This window comes from Theropithecus gelada, chromosome 19 (genome assembly GCF_003255815.1).
Source record: "Theropithecus gelada isolate Dixy chromosome 19, Tgel_1.0, whole genome shotgun sequence".
Taxonomy (NCBI): Eukaryota; Metazoa; Chordata; class Mammalia; order Primates; family Cercopithecidae; genus Theropithecus; species Theropithecus gelada.
The window spans coordinates 47,196,546-47,220,058 of NC_037687.1; the positions used below are offsets into that span (position 1 = coordinate 47,196,546).

At 44.1% G+C, this 23,513-nt stretch overlaps 1 protein-coding gene across 3 annotated transcripts in view; it reads right to left on the reverse strand.

Moving 5' to 3' along the window:
- Positions 1 to 23,513, reverse strand: part of TDRD12 (tudor domain containing 12) — a 95,567-nt gene that overhangs the window by 69,195 nt on the left and 2,859 nt on the right. For 2 of the 3 annotated variants that reach the window (XM_025367666.1, XM_025367669.1), the window contains exons 2-6: positions 15,296 to 15,454; positions 9,875 to 10,011; positions 6,836 to 6,955; positions 2,327 to 2,382; positions 966 to 1,051 (exon numbers count right to left, since the gene is read on the reverse strand). In XM_025367666.1, coding sequence (XP_025223451.1) covers positions 966 to 1,051; positions 2,327 to 2,382; positions 6,836 to 6,955; positions 9,875 to 10,011; positions 15,296 to 15,454 — 558 coding nt within the window. Of the gene's footprint in view, positions 1 to 965; positions 1,052 to 2,326; positions 2,383 to 6,835; positions 6,956 to 9,874; positions 10,012 to 15,295; positions 15,473 to 23,513 lie in introns of those variants that run through there. The other variant, XM_025367668.1, reaches the window with a different exon arrangement.

Below are 23,513 nucleotides of genomic sequence, written 5' to 3' on the forward strand. Positions count from 1 at the left end.
AAAGCATTTCCCAAAATGTCTGCACTATTTCTGCATCTCTTCTGTAAGTCTAAAACTATTTCAAAATACAATTTTTTTTTTTTTTTTTTTTTTTTTTAGAGACTGAGTCTGGCTCTGTCGCCCAGGCTGGAGTGCGGTGGCCGGATCTCAGCTCACTGCAAGCTCCGCCTCCCGGGTTCACGCCATTCTCCTGCCTCAGCCTCCCGAGTAGCTGGGACCACAGGCGCCCGCCACTTCGCCCGGCTAGTTTTTTGTATTTTTTAGTAGAGACGGGGTTTCACCGTGTTAGCCAGGATGGTCTCGATCTCCTGACCTCGTGATCCGCCCGTCTCGGCCTCCCAAAGTGCTGGGATTACAGGCTTGAGCCACCGCGCCCGGCCTCAAAATACAATTTTTAAAAAATCCATGGTTAAGGTACCCTCCAGGGGCTCTGAGCAGTCCTGGATGTGCCCCTTCTATCCACTTCTGCCCAGTGCTGAACTATGCCCTGAGCCATCCTTCAGAGAGGGCAGAGGCCAAAATGCTAGCAGCTGGCACCTGGCAGAGGTAGGGGCTGCTCACATGTGATGTCCACTTTCTTTCTGCTTGTGATCTTAATTCTTTACAGTAAGCATATGTTACATACAGTGAGAATGTCTAGGGGGAAAGGCAGTGAACTAATGCTATAGCAAATTAGCATATTTATAAAAATCATGTTCCCTGAGAAGAAAACAACATTTCATGCTCATCACTATAGGAATAATTTCTTGGCCATTTTAAAATAAAATGCCAAAGTCATTTTTTTAAGTAATCAAAAGAAGAAAATACAGACCTAGCTAACTTCAGGTCTAAGGTAGACCTTAAGAGATTAAGACAATTTCTATGCTGTATGAACTACAGTGTTTTTCTTGGCATTTATTCTGTTTTATCAAAGTAAAATTTAAAACCATGATTAAATATTTTTAAAATACAATTCTTTCACTTACCTTTTCATCTTTTATAGTTACATAAAGGTAAACCTCAAATGTATCTTCTTCCACAGCACATAATCTGGCTTCCACCTGGGTAGTTGCTAAACAGCATAAATGAAAACACAAATTAGCTGATGTTAAAAGTATATTTGAAACAATCATGACTATTTCTCACCTAGTAACCTCTGCTAACCACTTAAGAGTGCCCAAATGGCTTCCTCGGGCAGGACCAGGGGGAGCATGTTAGGAAAAAGCACTCCTGATTGCGGAGTGGATCACGAGTCCTGTCCCTGTCAACAGGTTCCTGTGCCACCCTGTGAATACCTCCTCAAGCATAGCTCCTGGTATTCTCTTCTCCTCCACTCCTCCCAAACCCAGATTTCCAGTGCCAGGCCTTCATCTGAGGTCCGTTCTACCCTGCAAAGCCCCACGGAGTGCAGCACCCAGCTACTCCCTTAGAGACTCAAAACCCCACAGCAGCAGCATCACTGCCACCTACCGGGCGCTGTGCTAAGTCCTTTAGAAACCTTCTTTCGCTGAGTTCTTACCACTGCCTTCAAGGTAAGTACAGTGGTCACATCACAGGTGAGGAGACCAGGCTCAGAGGCTAAGTCACTTGCCTGAGCCACTGAGGACTAGATGGCCAGCCTCCTCCAGACTCGCATTCTCATCTCCCAGCAGCCCCCGTGGCTCACAGGGCCAAAACTCCAGTCCCAATGACCTCCCAGCCTCCCACTGCTCCCAGGTCAAAGGATCTGGCTCCTCCTCTACCCAGACAACGGCACAGCACAGGAGAGGGGCCAGGACCCAACGAAGTACCAGGCAGCACCCCAGGTATTTCCCACCCACCAACCCTCTCACTGAAACCAATATCTGACTGCCAGGGGTTAAGACAGATCCCACAAAATACACTGTTTACAGTCACTGATATAAAATAAAAAGAACAGCTGAAGACATTTTATTCATCTTAAATTAGCAGTAATGAATATTACACAATAAATATCCATTTACTATCTCTTGCTCACTAAAAATGCTAGATTTTTCATCAATTACTGGTCCAATAAAATCCATGTGAATTTATTTTGCAGCGCCGCAGCTTTTATGCAAACAGAGGCAAGCATTATTACTGTGTAAGGGTTCCCTTGTACAAACAGCCCCCTGCTGATCTTAGCTGTCAATTACTGACATCCACAGCCACTAGGGGTGCAGAGTTACTGTGGCACTTGAGCTGGGAGAAGCCCCAGGGAGCTTAGGGAACTCCTCTGAGGAGGGCTGTTTGGCCAACAGGGGCATCTCCAACCCCCTCCAGCAACAGAAGCTGAGGCCTCTGTGGGTGTCACTTCCAGGCAGGCTGCAGTGATCAGGCACTGGCTTACCTTTGAGAAGGTTCTGAAAGTACTGAATAGCTGCACTGTCCCACTTCTTGGCAGGTCTGGAACAGTGAACAGATGCAACTTCATTACATAAAAATCTGAGGCTAGCACACCAACAGCGTTTTGTAAACCATACACTGGACATTTCTCACACTACATATGGAACATGCGATGCAGATGATGGGGCGCCTGGCGCTGGCCCTGCTCGGGGGGTGAGGATCCCACTGTATCCTGCAACACACTCTTCTCAACACTGTCAGCTGCACCGGTGCAGACTCAAAGCACAGAGGTGCCACTGAGAATGACCTGTGCTCACCACTGCACTGTCTGTCACGACACCACCATCCCCAGACAAATCAGTCTCCCCAGCCAGAACACAAGCTCCTGGGACAGGGATCCTAAGTGCGCAGCGTCTAGCACAGTCTGGCACAGAGAGGGCACAACACATGCTGGTACACCAACACCCTCACAGGCAGTCGTGGGAGAGCCAGATACTATCTTTGTTTCATTTTCGTTTTTTGAGACAGGGTCTCTCTCTGTTACCTAGGCTGGAGTACAGTGGTGTGAACACAGCTCACTGCAGCCTTGAACTCCTGGGTTCAAGGGATCCTCTCATCTCAGCCTCCCAAGTACCTCGGACTACAGGTGTGCCACACCACACCCAGCGATTAAAAAAATTTTTTTTTATAGAGAGGGGGTCTAGCTATGTTGCCCAGCCTGGTCTCAAACTCCTGGGCTCAAGCGATCCTCCTGCCTTGGCCTCCCAAAGTGCTGGGATTACAGGCATGAGCTAACGCAGTGGGTCTCGGCTACTATAAAACTACTGTTCCTCACTCTGCTGACCCTAGCGTCCTCTCACTGGCTCCCATTTTAACCCATCATCTTGTCCTTTCTACACCTTTCTTAGGCTTTGCAAAGAAAATTGTAGGAAAAGCTGTAGAAAGTGGGGAAAGAGGAGAAACTTGGAAGCAAGGAAAAAAATAAAATGTAAGGTCAGAATGACGTTTTATGTTTCTTCTGATTTTATGTACCAGAGATGCCACCACCATCCTCCAAGAACTGTTTTAAAGATCAAATGAGATAATGTACATAGAACACTTAGCCCAGTGCCTGGATATAATCATTACTCAAAAATGTTGGTTATTTTTATTCTTATAAGAAAGATATTAAGCAATTCAAGAGAATTACAAAGGATTTATAAAAGGCAGTAAAGGCAGTGTTCTAAAACCTTGTTACACACAAAGAATTACCTAATAATTAGCTTTTTTAAAAAAGCAAAATGTAGTAGATTAGTAATAATGACAAGGCAAACAACCCAAGAGAAAACCCAATCTAACATATGAACAGGCAAATCAGCCAGTCTCTCCCTCTCTCACACAGAATAACCACATGAGTCAGTCTCTCTCCCTCTCACACACACAGAATAACCCCATCAGCCAGTCAGTCTCTCCCTCTGTCACACACACACAGAATAACCACATCAGCCAGTCTCTCCCTCTCACACACACACACACAGAATAACCCCATCAGCCAGTCTCTCTCCCTCTCACACACACAGAATAACCACATCAGCCAGTCTCTCTCCCTCTCACACACACACACAGAATAACCCCATCAGCCAGTCTCTCCCTCTCACACACACACACACAGAATAACCCCATCAGCCAATCTCTCTCCCTCTGTCACACACACAGAATAACCACATCAGCCAGTCTCTCCCTCTGTCACACACACACACAATAACCACATCAGCCAGTCTCTCCCTCTCTCACACGCACAGTAAAACCACATCAGCCAGTCTCTCTCCCTCTCTCTCTCACACACAATAATCACATGAAGACATAACCAGCTTTGCAAGTCAGAAAAATACAAATTAAATCAAAATACCATTTTCACTGAGCAAAGCCTAACGATATTCAATATTGTGTGGGAGTAATGATGCTTTCTGTACCCCAATGATGTCAGTATAAATTGCTAGTCTTTTTGAAGGGGAATTTGACAAAATCTATAAAACTGTAATACACATGTTAAAAGGGTGTTCTGGATAAAGCACAAACACAAAGGTATCAGATGTCAAAGAAGGTGACCAAACCCAGTAGGCCCTTCCCTGAGGGCATCCTAGGGTGGGTGGGGAAGGGCTCAGAAGCCCCCATTTGTTCCCAGAAGGGCCCATGCAGAGGGGCAAGAAAGAGAGGACCGACTGCCTCTGAGGGGAGCTGGGCTGCACACACAGGGGCCCAATCATGCCTGGAGGGTGGGCAATGGGCCGCTCTGACAGACAGCAGTACAGGGGGCAGGGGCTGCTGAGTGCAGGAAATCCCACTCCCAGAGCCTTTTGTGAGCAGTGGGGTGGACTGGCTGGAGGGCGGCGTGGTAGGGCGCACTGGCCTCAGCAGGGGCTTATCCTCACATCAGTGTAGACGCCACACCAGCCACAAGAGTGATGCACTCACCACCACCAGGAAACTGTGGGTGCTGGGGGCTGGGGTGAGTGGAGAATGGGAAGGTCACCAAACAGCCCATGAAGGCAGTTTCTGAGTTCAGAGTACACAGTGCAACGTGGCATGCCAGTGGAGTCGGAACTGGGCTGTTCCCTGTGGCTTTTCCTGTCATAATGCCGTCGTCCCGGAAGCGGAGGAGAAGAGGAGCACCGGGTGGAAGGATGGGGCTGACGTCTCTACAGACCACAGGAGGCAGAAGTCAGGCTACTCGGTAGTGCTCATTCAAGACAGCAGACATGGCGCCTGCACCTGAGAGGGAAGTGCCCAGGGCAGGGATCTGGCCTGTACAAACACTAGCGATGCAGACAAACTCTAGAAAAAGGGAGCAAAGATGGGGTGCAAGGCACACGTATATATACGCCTCTAGGTCTGTGTATTTTATACAGATTTATCTGTATTCTTTTTTCTTTGAGACGGAGTCTCACTCTGTCGCCCAGGCTGGAGTACAGTGGTGCGATCTTGAATCACTGCAACCTCTGCCCCCTGGGTTCAAGCGATTCTCCTGCCTCGGTCTCCCGAGCAGCTGGGATTACAGGCGCGCACCACTGCGCCTGGCTAATTTTTGTATTTTTAGTAGAGATGGGTTTCACCATGTTGGCCAGGCTGGTCTTGAACTCCTGACCTCAAGTGATCCGCCCGTCTCAGCCTCCCCAAAGTGCTGGGATTACAGGCATGAGCTACCAGTCCTGGCCAGATTCATCCATATTCTTATGGGACTGTACTGTGCAAATGGTTTGGAAACAACCTAGTGGCTACCCAGAGGGGAATGATTAAATACAGCAAGTATGTCAACCACATCCACCCAGGAAAAAGACTAAAAGTAGAAAGAAGAGATATGTATGTTGACAAAGAGTTTCAACATACTTTTTTTTTTGAGATGGAGTTTCACTCCTGTTGCCTAGGCTGGAGTGCAGTGGTGTGATTTTGGCTCACTGCAACCTTCACCTCCTGGGTTCAAGCAATTCTCCTGCCTCAGCCTCCTGAGAAGCTGGGATTACAGATGCCCACCACCACGCCAGGCTAATTTTGTATTTTTAGTAGAGACGGGGTTTTGCCATGTTGGTCAGGCTGGTCTTGAACTCCTGACCTCAGGTGATTCCCATGCCTTGGCCTCCCAAAGTGCTGGAATTACAGGTGTAAGCCACTGCAACTGGCCTCAACATACATTCTTAATTCTGCAAATAAGACAGTATGTTCTAATTTTTGTTAAAAGCTCCACAGGGTAAGTGTGTGTAAAAGCACTGACAGAGGCCCACAAGTTCAGAGCTGGAAAAGATCACAGAGGCCTCCCAGGAGGAAGGATGTGGGCCTAGAGAAAACTGCAATGGACTCTTTTATAACGCTCCATGGGCCCAGCACAGTGGTTCGTGCCTGGAATCCCAGCACTTTGGGAGGCCAAGGTGGGAGGATCACTTAAGCCCAGAAGTTTGAAACCAGCCTGGGCAAGATAGTGAGACCCTATCTCAAAAAAAGAAAGCAAGAAGGGAGGGAGGTAGAAGAGGGGAGGGGAGGGGGAAAGAGGAGAGGGGAGTTAGCTGGGTATGGTGGTGTGTGCCTGTAGTCCCAGCTATTTGGGAGGCTGAGGTGGGAGGATTGCTGGAACCCAGGAGGGTGAAGCTGCAATGAGCCATGATCATGCAACTGCACTACAGCCCAGGCAACAGGTTGAGACCCTGTCTCAAAAAGTGTGTGTATGTGTGTGTGTGTGTATGTGTGTGTATACACATATGTATAATGCTCCATGATCCTATGTTTTATGAATATTTTTCTTGACAGTTAATTTATTACTTTTTATAAGTTTGAAACAAAGGCAAGAAGCACAGAGCTCAGGCCCTGTTCCAAACCCTCTCAACCACAGCCAGGTCAGACAAACACTGACTCAGAAGCCCCTCCTGAAGAACAGAGACCTCCTGCTCAGCACTTCTACAGAGGAACTGGCTTCATAGAAACATCGTGCACTTGATAGAAGGCTTTTACTAATGATTCGAAGGACTTAAGAAGCTGTACTTACACAATGTCAGTACTGTCTCGGCAGAAGTCAATGTGTAATGTGACAGGCTTTGTGCAGTACAGGCTGAATTTTTTTGCTCTATAGGGAAGCTGCATAAATGATTCTACTACAACTCGGATGCTAAAAAGTGAAACAGAAACAGCTCCATTACATAGAAAATTACATACAACATATTCCATTACAGTGCACCTATTTTATTAATATACTTAATGTAAAGCAAAACACACAAACAACAATTCTTTCTGTTTCTAATATAGCCACCAACAGTGCTTGGAGACATTTGGTCGAGAGGGAAAAACTGTTTCTTGGGAGATTGGAAAAAAATCATACTCTTTTGATACATAAAGCATGGATATGGTACATAGATAGTATATCAGTGAAACTGACATTTCATGATCTAGGAGTAAGAGTTTAGGAAAAAAATGTCTTAAGAAAGCTCCTGGCCAGGCACGGTGGCTCATGCCTGTAATCCCAGCCCTTTGGCAGGCTGAGTTGGGCAGATCACCTGAGGCCAGGAGTTCAAGATCAGCCTGGCCAACATGGTGAAACCCCGTCTCTACTAAAACTACAAAAAATTAGGTGGGCATGGTGGTGTGCTCCTATAATCCCAGCTACTCAAGAGGCTGGGGCAGGAGAATCACTTGAACCTGGGAGGCAGAGTTTGCAGTGAGCTGAGATCGTGCCATTGCACTCCAGCTTAGGCAACAAAAGTGAAACTCTGTCTCAAACAAACAAGGTCTAATAAGGCTCCTTAGGTGGACAAATACTGGATACTAATGAACATACCTGTAAAGCAAATTCTATTCAAGATTTTCTAAATATCAATCTCAATATATGACCAAAATTACCTTAAAAGTTTCTGTAAATGAACAGACGTTTTAATAATTAGTATTTGCCAACTTTGCACTAAAGAGCTGCAGGACTGAGATTTTTAAATAGTAAGTTCAGCAATTTAATTTACATTTTTCTTCAGCAAACGACAGAGCATTTTATTTTTACATTTTTTTTCTTTGTGGAGTCCGGGTCTCACTATGCTGCCCAGGCTGGTCTTGAACTCCTGGCCTCAAGTGATCCTCCTGCCTTGGCCTTCCAAAGTGCTGGGATTACAGGTATGAGCCACCACTCCTGGCCAAAAAACCACTTCAACATACTATTTCCACATGAACTGGCCTTCTTTCCAGGGTTCCTATTATGTCCTGTCTGGGCAGCCTGGCCATCTTGTGTCTCAGACAGGTTAGGGAAAGGTAGCTGCATCCATGGCCCCCTGAAGTCTCCTCAAGCTCTATTCAACCATACGATTTTCTCACCCAAAACAAACTAAATGTAAAACACCAAATGCAAAAAGAAAAGCTCCCCAAACAGTTACACACAATAATTGTTTTTGCAGTGATTATGGTCGTATGAGATGCAGGATCATAAGCTCGAATGGTACCTACTCTTACATTAAGTACTGTAAATTCCCAATGTCTGACAAGCATGTTTGCCATGAAATTCTTCTATTCAATAGACACCTCCTGGCTGGGCACAGTGGCTTACGCCTGTAATCCCAGCATTTTGGGAGGATGAGGCAGGTGGATAACCTGAGGTTAGGAGTTCAAGACCAGCCTGGCCAACATGGCGAAACCCCGTCTCTACTAAAAATACAAAAATTAGCTGGACGTGGTGGCACGCGTCTGTAGTCCCAGCTACTTGGGAGACTGAGGCAGGAGAATCACTTGAACTGGGAGGCAGATTGCAGTGAGCCGAGATCACACCAATGCACTCCAGCCTGGGGGACAGAGTGAAACTCTGTCTCAAAAAAACAAAACAAAAAAAACAGACACCTCTTATCGCAATCAAGTCTATTTGGTATTGCTCTTTCTCAGTGAAATCAGAATTCTCATATTTATTAAACTGACATCCTCTTACTCTGGGATGGGAAACTATGGAAAAATCATCAGAAAACACCAAGACTGACTTGTTGCTGGTGTTTTCTAATGAACTATGAAGTGTGGTCCCAGAAGCAGTGAAGGCTGCACAGCGCCATCTAGGCACCAGCTCATTCTGAGCCATTTCCCAACCCCACTGATGGTCACACCCTCCCTCTCTTAAGCAGGACAACCAGGAACACCTACGTGAGTACAAGCTCTGCTCTCTGCAACCCTGAGACTATGCCAGCAACACCTCTTCTATGGAGAGAGGCATTTCTCTCTACCTCCTGGAAATGTCTTTCTTGCAGCCAAGCCTCCCTAAAGGGCATAAGGAAACTGAATACAGGCAGGAGAGCAGCCAGCAAGCAGCACCCAGGAAATGCAGAGAGCAGCCAAGAGATGCAGAGAGCACCCAGGAGATGCAGACAGTATCCCAGGGGGTGCAGAGAGTACCCAAGAGGTGCAGAGAGAACCCAGGAGGTGCAGAGAGAATCCCAGGAGGTGCAGAGAGCACCCAGGAGATGCAGAGAGCACCCAGGAGACGCAGAGAGCACCCAGGAGACGCAGAGAGTACCCAGGAGATGCAGAGAGCAGCCAGGAGATGCAGAGAGCAGCCAGGAGACGCAGAGAGCAGCCAGAAGATGCAGAGAGCACCCAGGAGATGCAGAGGGTACCCAGGAGATGCAGAGAGAACCCCAGGAAATGCAGAGAGCAGCCAGGAGATGCAGAAAGAACCCGCAGGAGATGCAGGGAGAACCCCAGGAAATGCAGAGAGCAGCCAGGAGATGCAGAGAGCAGCCAGGAGATGCAGAGAGCACCCAGGAGATGCAGAGAGCACCCAGGAGATGCAGAGAGCAGCCAGGAGATGCAGAGAACATCACCTGAACCTGCCTGCCCTGCCAGGACAGACAGTGGCAGAGGGCCAGAGCCACCTGAGCCTTCATCCTGCCCACCTGCTTTGCCAGTCAGTAGGTGCAGACCTGAAACCCACAAAGCTCCCGTTCTTGAAGTTAAAGAACTCCAGTTTTGTCTTTTCTCAATGGTAGTGACCTCTAGCCCCATACTTTAAAATGGACATTCTCCTTTGAAACTGATATTTGTCTCTGAAAAGAGTGTAAGGTATACATACTTTTTGGATTTGACTGGAATGTTCTTGGCAAAGTCCACAAGGAAACATTCTGCCAGGTACTGGTCTGCAGAAGACATAATTGATTTGACAATGGCCCTGCACCAGCACTTTAGTTCCTCACAATAGACCACACACACCTGCAAAATAAACAGAGTTATTTTTATTTATTTATTTTTTTGAGACAGAGTATCACTCTGTCACCCAGGCTGGAGTGCAGTGGCACAATCTCAGCTCACTGCAACCTCCACCTCCCAGGTTCAAGCAATTCTCTTGCCTCAGCCTCCCAAGTAGCTGGGATTACAGGCGCCCACCACCATGCCTGGCTAATTTTTGTATTTTAGTAGAGACAAGGTTTCACCATGTTGGATAGGCTGGTCTCAAACTCCTGACCTCGTGATCCGCCCGCCTCAGCCTCCCAAAGTGCTGGGATTACAGGCGTGAGCCACCGCGCCCAGCCAACAGAAAGGTTTTTTCAGATCAATGTTAACATCTCGTCAAAGAACAAGAGCGCTAAAAGGTACTCTTAAAACCATCCCAGTCAACATTCTCCCTTACAGCAGAGGAAAGAGATGCCAGGAGGCCAGGCCTATCCAAGCTGAGTTCCTCTGCCCATAAGAAAACCTCAGGAACACAGGCCGCCTGGGTACTAGGTCACTGTTTTTCTTACTACAATCGTTTTCACTCCTTAACTGAGGACAATTTTTAGAAAGTAAAATAAGAAAAATGCATTCCTTTACCTTCTTAAATCAGGAAATAATGCTTAGGAATGATTGTCAATAATGTGTCTGCCCAACAGGAAGCTGCCACCAGACTCATCCTTCCACTCCCTTACCCATGACTCTTTTTTTTTTTTTTTTTTTGAGATGTTGTTTTGCTCTTGTTGCCCAGGCTGGAGTGCAATGGTGCAATCTTGGCTCACTGCAACCTCCGCCTCCCAGGTTCAAGCGATTCTCCTGTCTCAGCCTCCCAAGTAGCTGGGATTACAGGTGCGTGTCACCAGGACCAGAAAATTTTTGTATTTTTTTTTTAGTAGAGACAGGGTTTCATCATATTGGTCAGGATGATCTCGAACTTCTGACCTCAGGTGATCCACCCACCTCGGCCTCCCAAACTGCTGGGATTACAGGCGTAAGCCACCACGCCCAGCCTCCCTATGACTCTTATTGGCCTCTGACATTTGTTTACTATCTGTCATAACTGGACGCTGGCTCCTTGATGACATGGATTTTTGCCTGTTTTGTTTACCGCCAAATGCCCAGCACCTAGCACAGTGCCTGGCATATACTAAGTCTTCAAATATTACTTGAACCAGGCATGGTGGTGCGTGCCTGTAGTCTCAGCTACTTGGGAGGCTGAGGCAGGAGGATCGCTTGAACCCAGGAGCTGGAGGCTGCAGTGGGCTATGATCGTCCCACTGCACTCCAGCCTGGGTGGCACAGTCCGTCTCAAAAAATAACAGTAATAAAATGTTTTAAAAATAAACTAACTGGGCCAGGCGTGGTGGCTCACGCCTGTGGTCCCAGCACTTTGGGAGGCCGAGGTGAGTGGATCACCTGAGCTCAGGAGTTCGAGACCAGCCTGACCAACATGGAAAAACCCCGTCTCTACTAAAAATACAAAAATCAGCCAGGGATGGTGGCATGTGCCTGTAGTCTCAGCTACTCAGGAGGCTGAGGCAGGAGGATCGCTTGAGCCAGGGAGGCAGAGGTTGCAGTGAGCCAAGGATCGTGCCACTGTACTCCAGCCTGGGCAACAGAATGAGAGTCTGTCTCAAACAATCAATCAATCAATAAACTACCTGTCTGATGGCTGAATAAGTACAGAGTCCCTGACTTATGATGGTTTAACTTACAATTTTCAACATTATGATGGTGTGAAACTATTGCAATTTTTACATAGTGTGCAGTATTCAATAAAATACATAGATATTTAAACTTTACTATGAAATAGGCTTTGTATTAAGTGATCTTGCCCAACTGTAAGCTAATGTAAGTGTTCTGAGCACATTTAAGTAGGCTAGGGTAAGCTAGGCTGGTCAGCAGGTTAGGTGTATTAAGTGCATTTTTTACTTACAATATCAGGACATAACCTCATCGTAAGTTAAGAAGCATCTGTAAATGCCTGCAGCCCCTTTTAAGGAGAACCACCCTGCAGAGGTGACAACCCTTGGCACCCTGATTGTACCACAGGACTGCCAGGCCACAGCCAACTCAACTAACAAACCGTATGCTAGCCACAGGTTTATAAAGCAGTCCAGCAGGGAGAGCTGTGCTCAAACAGAAAAGAAGGGGACTGACAGAGATTGCTGTCCTCAGGAATGTAATTGGAAAACACAGTACAGCCATACTGCAAAGGATAGGTTCTAGAGAACCTCACATAACTCAAAACTTGAATAATTCAACAGAAATCCTGACAAAGGATGAAGGGTATTTCTATTTAATGCTGAAATCAAAGCATCCTGTAGAAACACCATGAATAGTTAATAATTCACACAGCCAGTCAACCTTGAAAACGAGGCATGAAAGCCACATTCATCTCATACATCTCCATGAGAGCTCTTCAGTGACCAGGTGCACTGTCAATGAGCATTAATTGTTTGTTGTTTTTGTTTTAGAGACAAGGTCTCATCACTACATTGCCTAGGCTGGACTCGAACTCCTGGGCCCAAGTGGTCTTCCCGCCTCTGGCTCCCAAGTAGCTGTGACTGTGGACATATGCCACCGCACCCAGCTCAGCAGTAATATTTTGAAAGGAATCTTTCTTTCTGAGCATAGACCTCAACAGTAAGCTTAACATATTCAGTAAGCCATGCGTGAACAGATATGCTGTCATTCAGGCTTTCTTGTTCCATTTGTAGAGCAGATAGAGTAGAGCCAGCATAATCTTTAAGGGTCACAGGACTTTTGGAATGGTAAATGAGCACTGGCTTCAACTTAAAAGTCACCAGCTGCATTAGCCCTTAATAAGAAAGCCACTCTGACCTTTAAAGTTTTAGTCCTTTAAAGACACCGACTTCCCCTATTTATTTTTTAAGATGGAGTCTCTCTCTGTCACCCAGGCTAGTGTGCAGTGGCACCATCTCAGCTCACTGCAACCTCCACCTCCCGGGTTCAAGCAATTCTTCTGCCTCAGCCTCCCCAGTAGGTGGGATTACAGGCACCCGCCACCACACCTGGCTAATTTTTGCATTTTTAGTAGAGATGGGGTTTCACCATGTTGACCAGGCTGGTCTCAAACTCCTGACCTTAGGTGATCCACCCACCTCGGCCTCCCAGAGTGCTGGGATGACAGGTGTGAGCCACCGCACCTGGCTTACTTCTCCTATTTAGCTCTGGAAGTCTGAGAAGACATCTTCTCCAATAGAAGGCTGTCTTGTATACATTGAAAACCTGTTATTTAGTGTGTCCACTTTCATCAATGATCTTAGCTACATCTGGAGAAACTGCTGCAGCCTCTCCATCAGCCCTTGCGCTTCACCTTGCACTTTAGGTTGTGGAGATGGCCTCTTTCCTTAAACCTCACGAACCAACCTCTGCTAGCTTCATATTTTTTCCCTGCAGCTTCCTAACCTCACTCAGCCTTTATAAAATTGAAGAGAGTTAGGGCCTTGCCCTGGATCAGGCTTTGGCTGAAGGGAATGTAGTAACTGGTTTGAGCTTCTATCCTGACCAATAAAACATTCTCCATATTACCAATAAGGCTGTTTCTTTTTTTTTTTTTCATTTGTGTGTTCTCCAGAGTGGCACTTTTAATTTCCTTCAAGAACTTTCCCTTTGCATTCACAACTTTGCTAACTGTTTGGTGCAAGAGACCTAGCTTTCAGCCTATCTCAGCTTTCAAAATGTCTTCCTTTAAGTTCAATCATTTCTGGCTTTTAATTTAATGTAATTCATCCTTTCACCTGAACACTTAGGGGCCATTGTAGGGTTATTAATTGGCCTAATTTCAATTGTGTGTCAGTGAACAGGAAGGCCTGGGCAGAGGGGGAGAGATGGTGGAGCAGTCAGAACATACATTTATTGATAAAATTCACCATCTTACATGGATGTAATTGGTGGCACCCCCAAACAATTAAAATACTAACCTCAAAGATCACTGGCCACAGATCACCATAACAGATAGAATAATGAAAAAGTTCGAAACGTTGGGAGAATTACCAAGATGTGACACAGAGACATGAAGCAAGGACCTGCTGTGGGAAAAATGGTGCCTATAGTCTTGCTCCATGAAGTGATCTTCTTGCCTTAGCCTCCAGAGTAGCTGGGGCCACAGGCGCGTGCCACCATGCCCGCTAATCTTTTTATGTTTTGTAGAGATAGGGTCTTACTATGTTGCCCAGGCTGTTCACAAAACTCCTAGGCTCAAGCAATCTTCTTGCCTTGGCCTGCCAAAGTGCTGGGACTGCAGGAGTGAGCCACCACGTCCAGCCCAAAACGTGGAATATTTTTAAAAACAACAGACCTAGTTTAACTTCTTCAATTAGTCAATGGCATGGAAACAAATAATTATGTTGTTACACTTGCTTCAGCAGCACATATACTAAAATAAATTATGTTATTAATGATGACTGGGGGAAGGGGATTCAAATTATTTCTGCTTTTTCTCACGAAGAGGTTATAAATCTTTTCCTATTATACCATTACAAAAAAATCACTCTCTTCTGAAAAGTAGCTGAGCTGCGGAGACCATGACAAGGGGCAGTGGGAGCTGAGGCTGCAAGAAGGCAAGGAGGGGCCACGGCGTGGAGTAAGGAAAATGAAGACATATGAGTTGGCCAAAGTCATGAGCAACCAAAAGGGAGGCGTTGGCCCTACACTGAAGACCCACTCCCTCTTTGCTGAGGTCCCTATACCTCTGTGGGATCTCAAATAATCCCCTGGTTCCCAGCCCCAGAGGGATGGCCCTCATGCCTGGGTGTAGATGACATTCTGTCTCCTCTTGCCCCACATGGACCTTATGTGGCGGCCACCCACTTCCATGACTAGCCTGAATCCTGTGCAACCTAAAGAACCTTACACTGGCCGGGCGCAGTGGCTCACGCCTGTAATCCCAGCACTTCGGGAGGCCTGAGGTCAGGAGTTCCAGACCATCCTGGCCAACATGGTGAAACCCCGTCTCTACTAAAACTACCAGAATTAGCTGGGTGTGGTGGCCCATGCCTGTAATTCCAGCTACTCAGGAGGCTGAGGCAGGAGAACTGCTTGAATCCGAGACACGGAGGTTGCGGTGAGCCCAGATGGTGCCATTATACTTCAGCCTGCATGACAGAGCGAGACTCCATCTCAAAAATAACCTAACACAAGCCACTGAGTGTAAGAAATTAAAATACTCTAAAAGCTTGAATCATCATCACTGCCAAAACAGTTTATATTGTGAGTGGTGTTTCAAGACACAGTGATTAAATAACATTTAGATACATACCTGTCCTTCTTCCAATGTTAATGGTTTTATTTTTATATCTTGACACATGCTGTTGTAGAAGTCATTCATGGCACTATTTAATTTTTGATAGTCGACATCATGATCTAAAAAGGGACTACACCCTTTTATAATAACCCAGAAGCAACCTGGATCTTCAATCTGTAAAATTTTTAAAGGACAAACAGAATGATATATGATTTAAAAGTAGTACCACAAAATAGTAAACTTTAGAGCCATGATTACTGTTTCTAATTTAAGTGACCTAACAAATTCTTGACAATGCCTTTGCTTAAATGGTTAGACCAAAGATAAAATTCTAAAACACGTAACCAATAGGATGTAATTCTGAATTATGTGTTGTGACTCAAAAAACAAGCAGATGTCCTCAATCTCCTATATTCTGAAAAATCCATAATAATACACAAACACACGGTTCAGAGCAATGTTTCTAGTACTTTTGTTTGTTAAAAAAAAGAAACCCAGAGATGGTGCCTCACTATTTTGCCCAGGCTAGTCTCAAACTCCAGGGCTCAAACAATTTTCCCACCTGGGCCTCCCTAAGTGCTGGGATTACAGGCAGGAGCAACTGTTCCTGATTTGTATTATTCTTTTGTAAGAAAGAGAAAGCACTGTGAATATAAGTACATTCTGCTCATAATAAAAAAAGAAATAATGCAGATAAACCGAAATAAATGCAAATCATTACCTAAGGGGAGGGGAGAAATGGAGAAGGGACACGGAAGGAAGTCAGACTTCCTGGAATGCATTTTGTTGTGTACTATTGTTATTAGAAGCCAAGATTTTCATTGTTAAAGACATAAATATAAAGTGAAAAGCTAAATTTGAATTGAAAATACCAAAAGGTTTTGCTGTGTCACCCAGGTTGGAGTGCAGTGGCGCAATCTCAGCTCACTGCAACCTCTATCTCCTGGATTCAAGCAATTCTCCTGCCTAAGTCTCCTCAGTAGCTGGGATTAAAGGCATGCGCCACCATGCTCAGTTAATTTTGTATTTTTAGTAGAGACAGGATTTCATCATGTTGGCCAGGCTGATCTCGAACTCCTGACCTCAGGTGATTCACCCATCTCAGCCTCCCAAAGTGCTGGGATTACAGGCGTGAGCCACTGTGCCCAGCCAAGAACTCATGATTTTTCAGAAGTATTACCTAACTCTGCCTAGAAAAATGACATCTTGAGATTTGGGATCCTAAATCTAAGGTGGCAAGAATACAGGTATTCACATTAGTATTATGTCTACTTTTCTGAAGGTTTGAACATTTTTATGACAAATAACCAGAAAAAAGAACAGTAGTTATTCTGGTTCCAGTAACAACAGAATAGTTTCTATATCACCTGTGAGTAACAATAATAAATCCTGGAAAAAATACAAAATAATGATTTGAAGGCAGTGACAAGCTACCAAAAGCAAGCAGAACCTGGAGGAGAGTCAACCCTTGAAAGAAGGAAACTTCCCTGGGTGAGATCCACTTTTACATGGCTTTTCCCCTCAGCCCATTCCCCAGTCCACGTGGTGTTAAGCAGCTGCAATTCAAGGAGAAAGTCATAATGTTTGTGGCTTGAGGAAATCAGAGAACAGAGTTTGGGGCTGCCATAGCAGCTTGAGAATTAAAGGGTAAAATTCCTAAATGGAGAGGCAAAGAAGGGGAGCCCTAAAGTCTGCATAAGAACACCCGTCACATTCTTGGCAGAGATGAGACCCCAAGGAATCCAGAGAAGACCAATGGTGAGAAGGCTGAAAGAAATAGTTTTAGCCAGGCGCTGTGGCTCACACCTGTAATCCCAGCACTCTGGGAGGCTGAGGCTGGCGGATCACAAGGTCAGGCGATCGAGACCATCGTGGCTAAAACGGTGAAACTCCGTCTCTACTAAAAATACAAAAAATTAGCTGGGCGTGATGGCGGGCACCTGTAGTCCCAGCTACTCAGGAGGCTGAGGCAGAAGAATGGTGTGAACCCGGAGGCGGAGCTTGCAGTGAGCTGAGATTGTGCCACTGCACTCCAGGCTGGGCAACAGAGCAAGACTCTGTCTCAAAAAAAAAAAAAAAAAAATGGAAAAGAAAAATTTCCCAAGCGGTATACTTGCTAACATTGTACTAAAGGTCCCAGTTAGTACAATAAGACAGGAAAAAGACTGTCAGGAAGATTAGAAAGGAATAAATAAAATTGTCTTTATTCGGCCGGGCGCAGTGGCTCAAGCCTGTAATCCCAGCACTTTGGGAGGCCGAGATGGGCGGATCACAAGGTCAGGAAATTGAGACCATCCCGGCTAACACGGTGAAACCCCGTCTCTACTAAAAAATACAAAAAACTAGCCAGGCGAGGTGGCGGGCGCCTGTAGTCCCAGCTACTTGGGAGGCTGAGGCAGGAGAATGGCATAAACCTGGGAGGTGGAGCCTGCAGTGAGCTGAGATCCGGCCACTGCACTCCAGCCTGGGTGACAGAGTGAGACTCCGTCTCAAAAAAAAAAAAAAAATTGTCTTTATTCATAAAGAACATGATTGTCTATACAGAGAACCTTAAGGAGTCTATTAAAAAATTATAACTACAATGAAAACTATAAAACACTGCTGAAAGAAATTAAAGAAGACATAAATAAATGGAAAGACATCCCACATTCATTGACTGGAAGACTTAATATCATTAAGATGTCAATCCTGCTCAAAGCCATCTACACATTCAATTCAATCCCTACCAAAATCCACAATGATATTTTTTTCAGAAATAGAAAAGCACATTCTAAAATTCATGTGAAATCCCAAGGGACCCCAAACAGCCAAAACAATATCAAAAAAGAACAAAACTAGAGGACTCACACTTGATCTCAAAACTTTACCAAAACTTCACTACAAAGCTACAGTAATCAAAACAGTGTGGTACTGAACTAAAGACATATAGACCAACAGAGTAGAATAGAGAGTCCAGAATACCCCCTTGTGTATCTATTCAAATGATTTTTGACAAGGGTACCAAAACCATTCAGGCAAAGGTTTTGTAATAAGTGAGTGTTGGGAAAGCTGGATATTCACATGCAAAAGAATGAACTTAAGAGGCCAGGCAAAGTGGCTCACACCTGTAATCCCGGTACTTTGAAAGGCCAAGGCAGGCAGATCACCAAAGGTCATGAGTTCCAGACAAGCCTGGCCAACATGGTAAAACCCCATCTCTACTAAAAATACAAAATTAGGCGGGTGTGATGGTACATGCCTGTAATCCCAGCTACTCAGGAGGCTACACGAAGAGAATCACTTGAACCTGAGAGGTGGAGGTTGCAGTGAGCTGAAATTGCACCACTGCACTCCGGCCTGGGTAACACAGTGAGACTCTGTCTCAAAAAGAAAAAAAAATAACAATGAATTTGGACCTTTATGTGACACTATACTCAAAATGGATCCAAAACCTAAATGGAAGGCCTAAAACTACAAAAGAAAACACAGAACAAATGCTTTGTGACGTTGGATTTGACAATTTCTTGGATATGACACCAAAGGCATAGGCAACAAAAGAAAAAATAGACAAACTGGGCTTCATTGAAATTTAAAAATTGTGTGCATCAAAAGTCACTATCACCACAGTAGAAAGTCAACTTATGGAATGGGGGAAAATAGTTGCAAGGCTTACATCTCATAAGGGATTAATATCCAGAATAAACAGAGAACTCCTAAAACAATACAAAAACCCAAACAACCAATTAAAAAATGGGCAAAGGATTTGAATAGACATTTCTCCAAAGAAGATATACAAATGGCCAATAAGTACATGAAAAGGCACTCAACATCACTAATCATTAGAGAAACATAAATCATAACCATAGTGAGATACTACCTGACACTCATGAGGATAACTACCGTCAAAAAAACCCTGAAAATTCAGTGTGCAGCAAGGTGTGTTAAAACAGAAAATAATGTATTGGCAAGGCTGTGGAGACACTGCAATCATTGTGCACTGTTGGTAGGAATGTAAAATGACATAGCTGCTGTGGGAAATGGTAGCGTGGCTCCTCAAAAAATTAAAACTATAATTACCATACAATGCAGCAATTCCACTATTGGGTGTAGATCCACGAGAATTGAAAGATCTTGAAGAGATACTTACACACCTGTGTTCATAGCAGCACCCTGTTCACAATAGCTAAAATGTAGAAGCAACCCAATGTCCCTCAACAGATAAATGGATAAGCAAAATGTGGTGTAGAATGGACTATTATTCAGTCTGAAAAAGGAAAGAAATTCTTTTTTAAAAAAAGACATTTAATTATTTATTTATTTTTAAGACACAGGGTCTTGCTACATCGCCCACCTCACCTCAAGCAATCCTCACCTCAAGGAATCCTCCCGCCTCAGCCTCCCAAGTAGTTGGGTCCTCACGTTCACATCACTGCATTGGGCTTCAAAAGAAAAAAAATTCTGACACATGGTACAACATAATGAACCCTGAGGACATTATGCTGAGTGAAATAAGCCAGTCACAAAAGGATAAACTGTATGATTTCACTTATATGAGGCACTCAGAGTAGTCAAATTCACAGAGAAAGCAGAGTTTCAGTTTTACAAGACGAAAAAGACTTCTGGAGATGGACATTGGTGATGGTTGTACAACATTAGGTATGTATTTAATACCATGAACTGTACACTTAAAAATGATTAAGATGGCAAATTTTATGTTACATGTATTTTACTACAATAAAAAATATATATGCCAGAACTAATAATTGACTTTACAAGGCTATAAGGCACAAGATTATTAAAATAATTCAATTGTCGCTACAAAGAGAATACCTAAGAATACAACTAACAAAGGAAATAAAAGAGGACACAAACAAATGGAAAAACATTCCATGCTCATGGATAGGAAGAATATCGTGAAAATGGCCACACTGTCCAAAGTAATTTATAGATTCAATGCTATTCCCATTAAACTACCATTGACATTCTTCACAGAAACAGAAAAAACTACTTTAAAATTGATAGGGAACCAAAAAAGAGCCCCTATAGCCAAAACAATCCTAAGCAAAAATAATAAAGTTAGAGGCATCATGCCACCCAACTTCCAACTATAAGGCTACAGTAACCAAAACAGCGTTGTACTGGTACAAAAACAGACACACAGACCAATGGAACAGAATAGAGATCTCAGAAATAAGACCACACATCTACAACCATCTGATTTTTGACAAACCTGACAAAAACAGGCAATGGGGAAAGGATGCCCTATTTAATAAATGGTGCTGGGAAAACTGGCTAGCCATATGCAGAAAATTGAAACTGGACCCCTTCCTTATACCTTATACAAAAATTAACTTAATTTTTGTAAGATAGAGTAAAGAATTAAATGTAAAACCTAAAACTATAAAAAACCCTAGAAGAAAATCTAGGCAATACCAGCCGGGCGCGGTGGCTTACACCTGTAATCCCAGCACTTTGGGAGGCCGAGGCAGGCAGATCACGAGGTCAGGAGATCGAGACCATACTGGCTAACACAGTGAAACCCTGTTTCTGCTAAAAATACAAAAAAATTAGCCGGGCGTGGTGGTGCGGGCGTGGTGGTGAGTGCCTGCAGTCCCAGCTACTTGGGAGGCTGGGGTAGGAGAATGGTGTGAATCCAGGAGGCGGAGCTTGCAGTGAGCCGAGATTGTGCCACTGCACTCCAGCCTGGGCAACAGAGCGAGACTTCATCAGAAAAAAAAAAAAGAAAGAAAAAGAAAATCTAGGCAATATCATTCAATACATAGTCAGTGGCAAAGATTTCATGACAAAAACATCAAAAGCAATTGCAACAAAAGCAAAAATTGACAAATGGGATTGAATTAAACTAAAGAGCTTCTGCACAGCAAAAGAAACTATCATCAGAGTTAACAGAAAACCTACAGAATGGGAGAAAATTTTTGCAGTCTTTCTATCTGACAAAGGTCTAATATCCAGAATCTATAAAGAACTGAAACAAATTTACAAGAAAAAAACAACCCCATGAAAAAGTGGGCAAAGCAGGTGAACAGACACTTCTCAAAAGAAGATATTTATGTGGCCAACAAACATATTTTAAAAAGCTCAACATCACTGATCATTAGAGAAATGCAAATCAAAACCACAATGAGATACCATGTCACGCCAGTCAGAATGGCATATTATTAAAAAGTTAAGAAACAACAGATGGCTGGCGAGGCTGTGGAGAAATGGGAATGCTTTTACACTGTTGGTGAGAGTGTAAATTAATTCAACCATTGTGGAAGGCAGTGTGGCGATTCCTCAAAGATCTAGAACTAGAGAAACCATTTGACCCAGCAATTCCATTACTGGGTATATACCCAAAGGAATATCAATCATTCTGTTATAAAGACATGCATGCGTATGTTCATTGTAGCACTAGTCACAATAGCAAAGACTTGGAATCAACCCGAATGCCCATCAGTGATAGACTGGATAAAGAAAATGTGGTACAAATACATCATGGAATACTATGTAACCATTAAAAGGAACAAGATAATGTCCTTTGCAGGGACATGGATGAAGCTGGAAGGCATTATCCTCAGCAAACTAACACTGGAACAGAAAACCAAACACCGTATGTTCTCACTTATAAACAGGAGCTGAACAATGAGAACACACAGACACAGGGAGGGTAATCACACACTGGGGTCCTGTGGGGCAGAGGGGAGGGAGAGTATCAGGATAAATAACTAATACACATGGGGCTTAATAACTAGATGATGGGTTGATAGTTGCAGCAAACCACCATGGCACACGTCTATCTATGTAACAAACGTCCTGCACTTGTATCCTGGAACTTAAAATTAAATTAAAAAACAATAATTTAATCGTATTCCAGAAATGGAAATTGGAAATTGAAAATTACAAAAAGGCTGGGAGTGGTGACTCACTCCTGTAATCCCAGTACTTTGGGAGGCTGAGGTGGGAGGACTGTTTGAGCCCAGGAGTTTGAGAGACCAGCCTGGGCAACACAGTGAGACCCTGTCTCTAAAAGAAAAATTTTTTTAATTAGCTAGGAGTGGGGGCAAATGTTTTTAGTCCCAGCTACTCAGGAGGCTGGGGCAGGAGGATCCCTTGAGCCCAGAAGTTTGAGGTTGCAGTAAGTTGTGATTACAGAACTGCGCTCCAGCCTGGCCAACACAGCAAGACCCTGTGTCTTTTACTGAAAAACAAAACTCAGTAATTACTTAAAGGTTTAAATCTTAAAAATATGTGCAAAATTCCTATGCTGAAAGTTATAAAATATTGATGGAAAGAAATGAAAGAAGACCTAAATAGGTATAGATATACTGTGTTCATGGATTAATGTATTTTCTCTGAACCCATCTATAAACACAACTCCATTCCAGCAGGGTTTTTTTTTTTTTTTGGTAGACTCAACAAGCAATTACAAAATGCATATTAGAAAAGCCAAGCAACTAGAACAATTCTGAAAAAGAATATAGTTGGAAGACTCATATCACCTGACTTCAAGAGTTACCTATAAAGCTACAGTAATAAGACAGTGTGGTATTGTACATAAATCAATATAGCAGGAATATAATCACACATATAGTCAATTGATTTCTGACAAGACACAAAGGAGGAAGGATAGTCATTTCAATAAATGATGCTGGAACAGTTAGATAATCAAGTGCAAAGAAATGAAACTTCATTCCTCGCACCATATACAAAAATTAACTCAGATCATATTTCTAAAGGTAAAATATAAAATTATAAAACTTCTGAAAGGATACATGGGGGGCCAGGTGCAGCAGTTCATGCCTGTAATCCCAGCAGTTTGGGAGGCCGAGGAAGGCAGATCACTTGAGGTCAGGAATTGGATACCAGCCTGGCCAAGATGGTGAAACCCCCGTCTCTACCAAAAATATAAAAAATTAGCTGGCTGCGGTGGCACGCACCTGTAATCCCAGTTACTCAGGAGGCTGAAGCAGGAGAATCGCTTGAACTTGGGAGGCAGAGGTTGCAGTGAGCCGAGATTGCTCCACTGCACTCCAGCCTGGGCAACAGAGCGAGACTCCATCTCAAAAAAAAAAAAAATTAAAAAATAATAATAAAAGGATACGTGGGGGAAAAAATCCTTGTGACTGTGAGTCAGGCAAAGATTTCTCAGATATTTAAGGCTAAATAATATTCCATTGTATATGTACAAACCACCTTCCGTTTACCCAATCATCTGTTGATGGATACATGGGGGGAAAAATATTTCATCCTT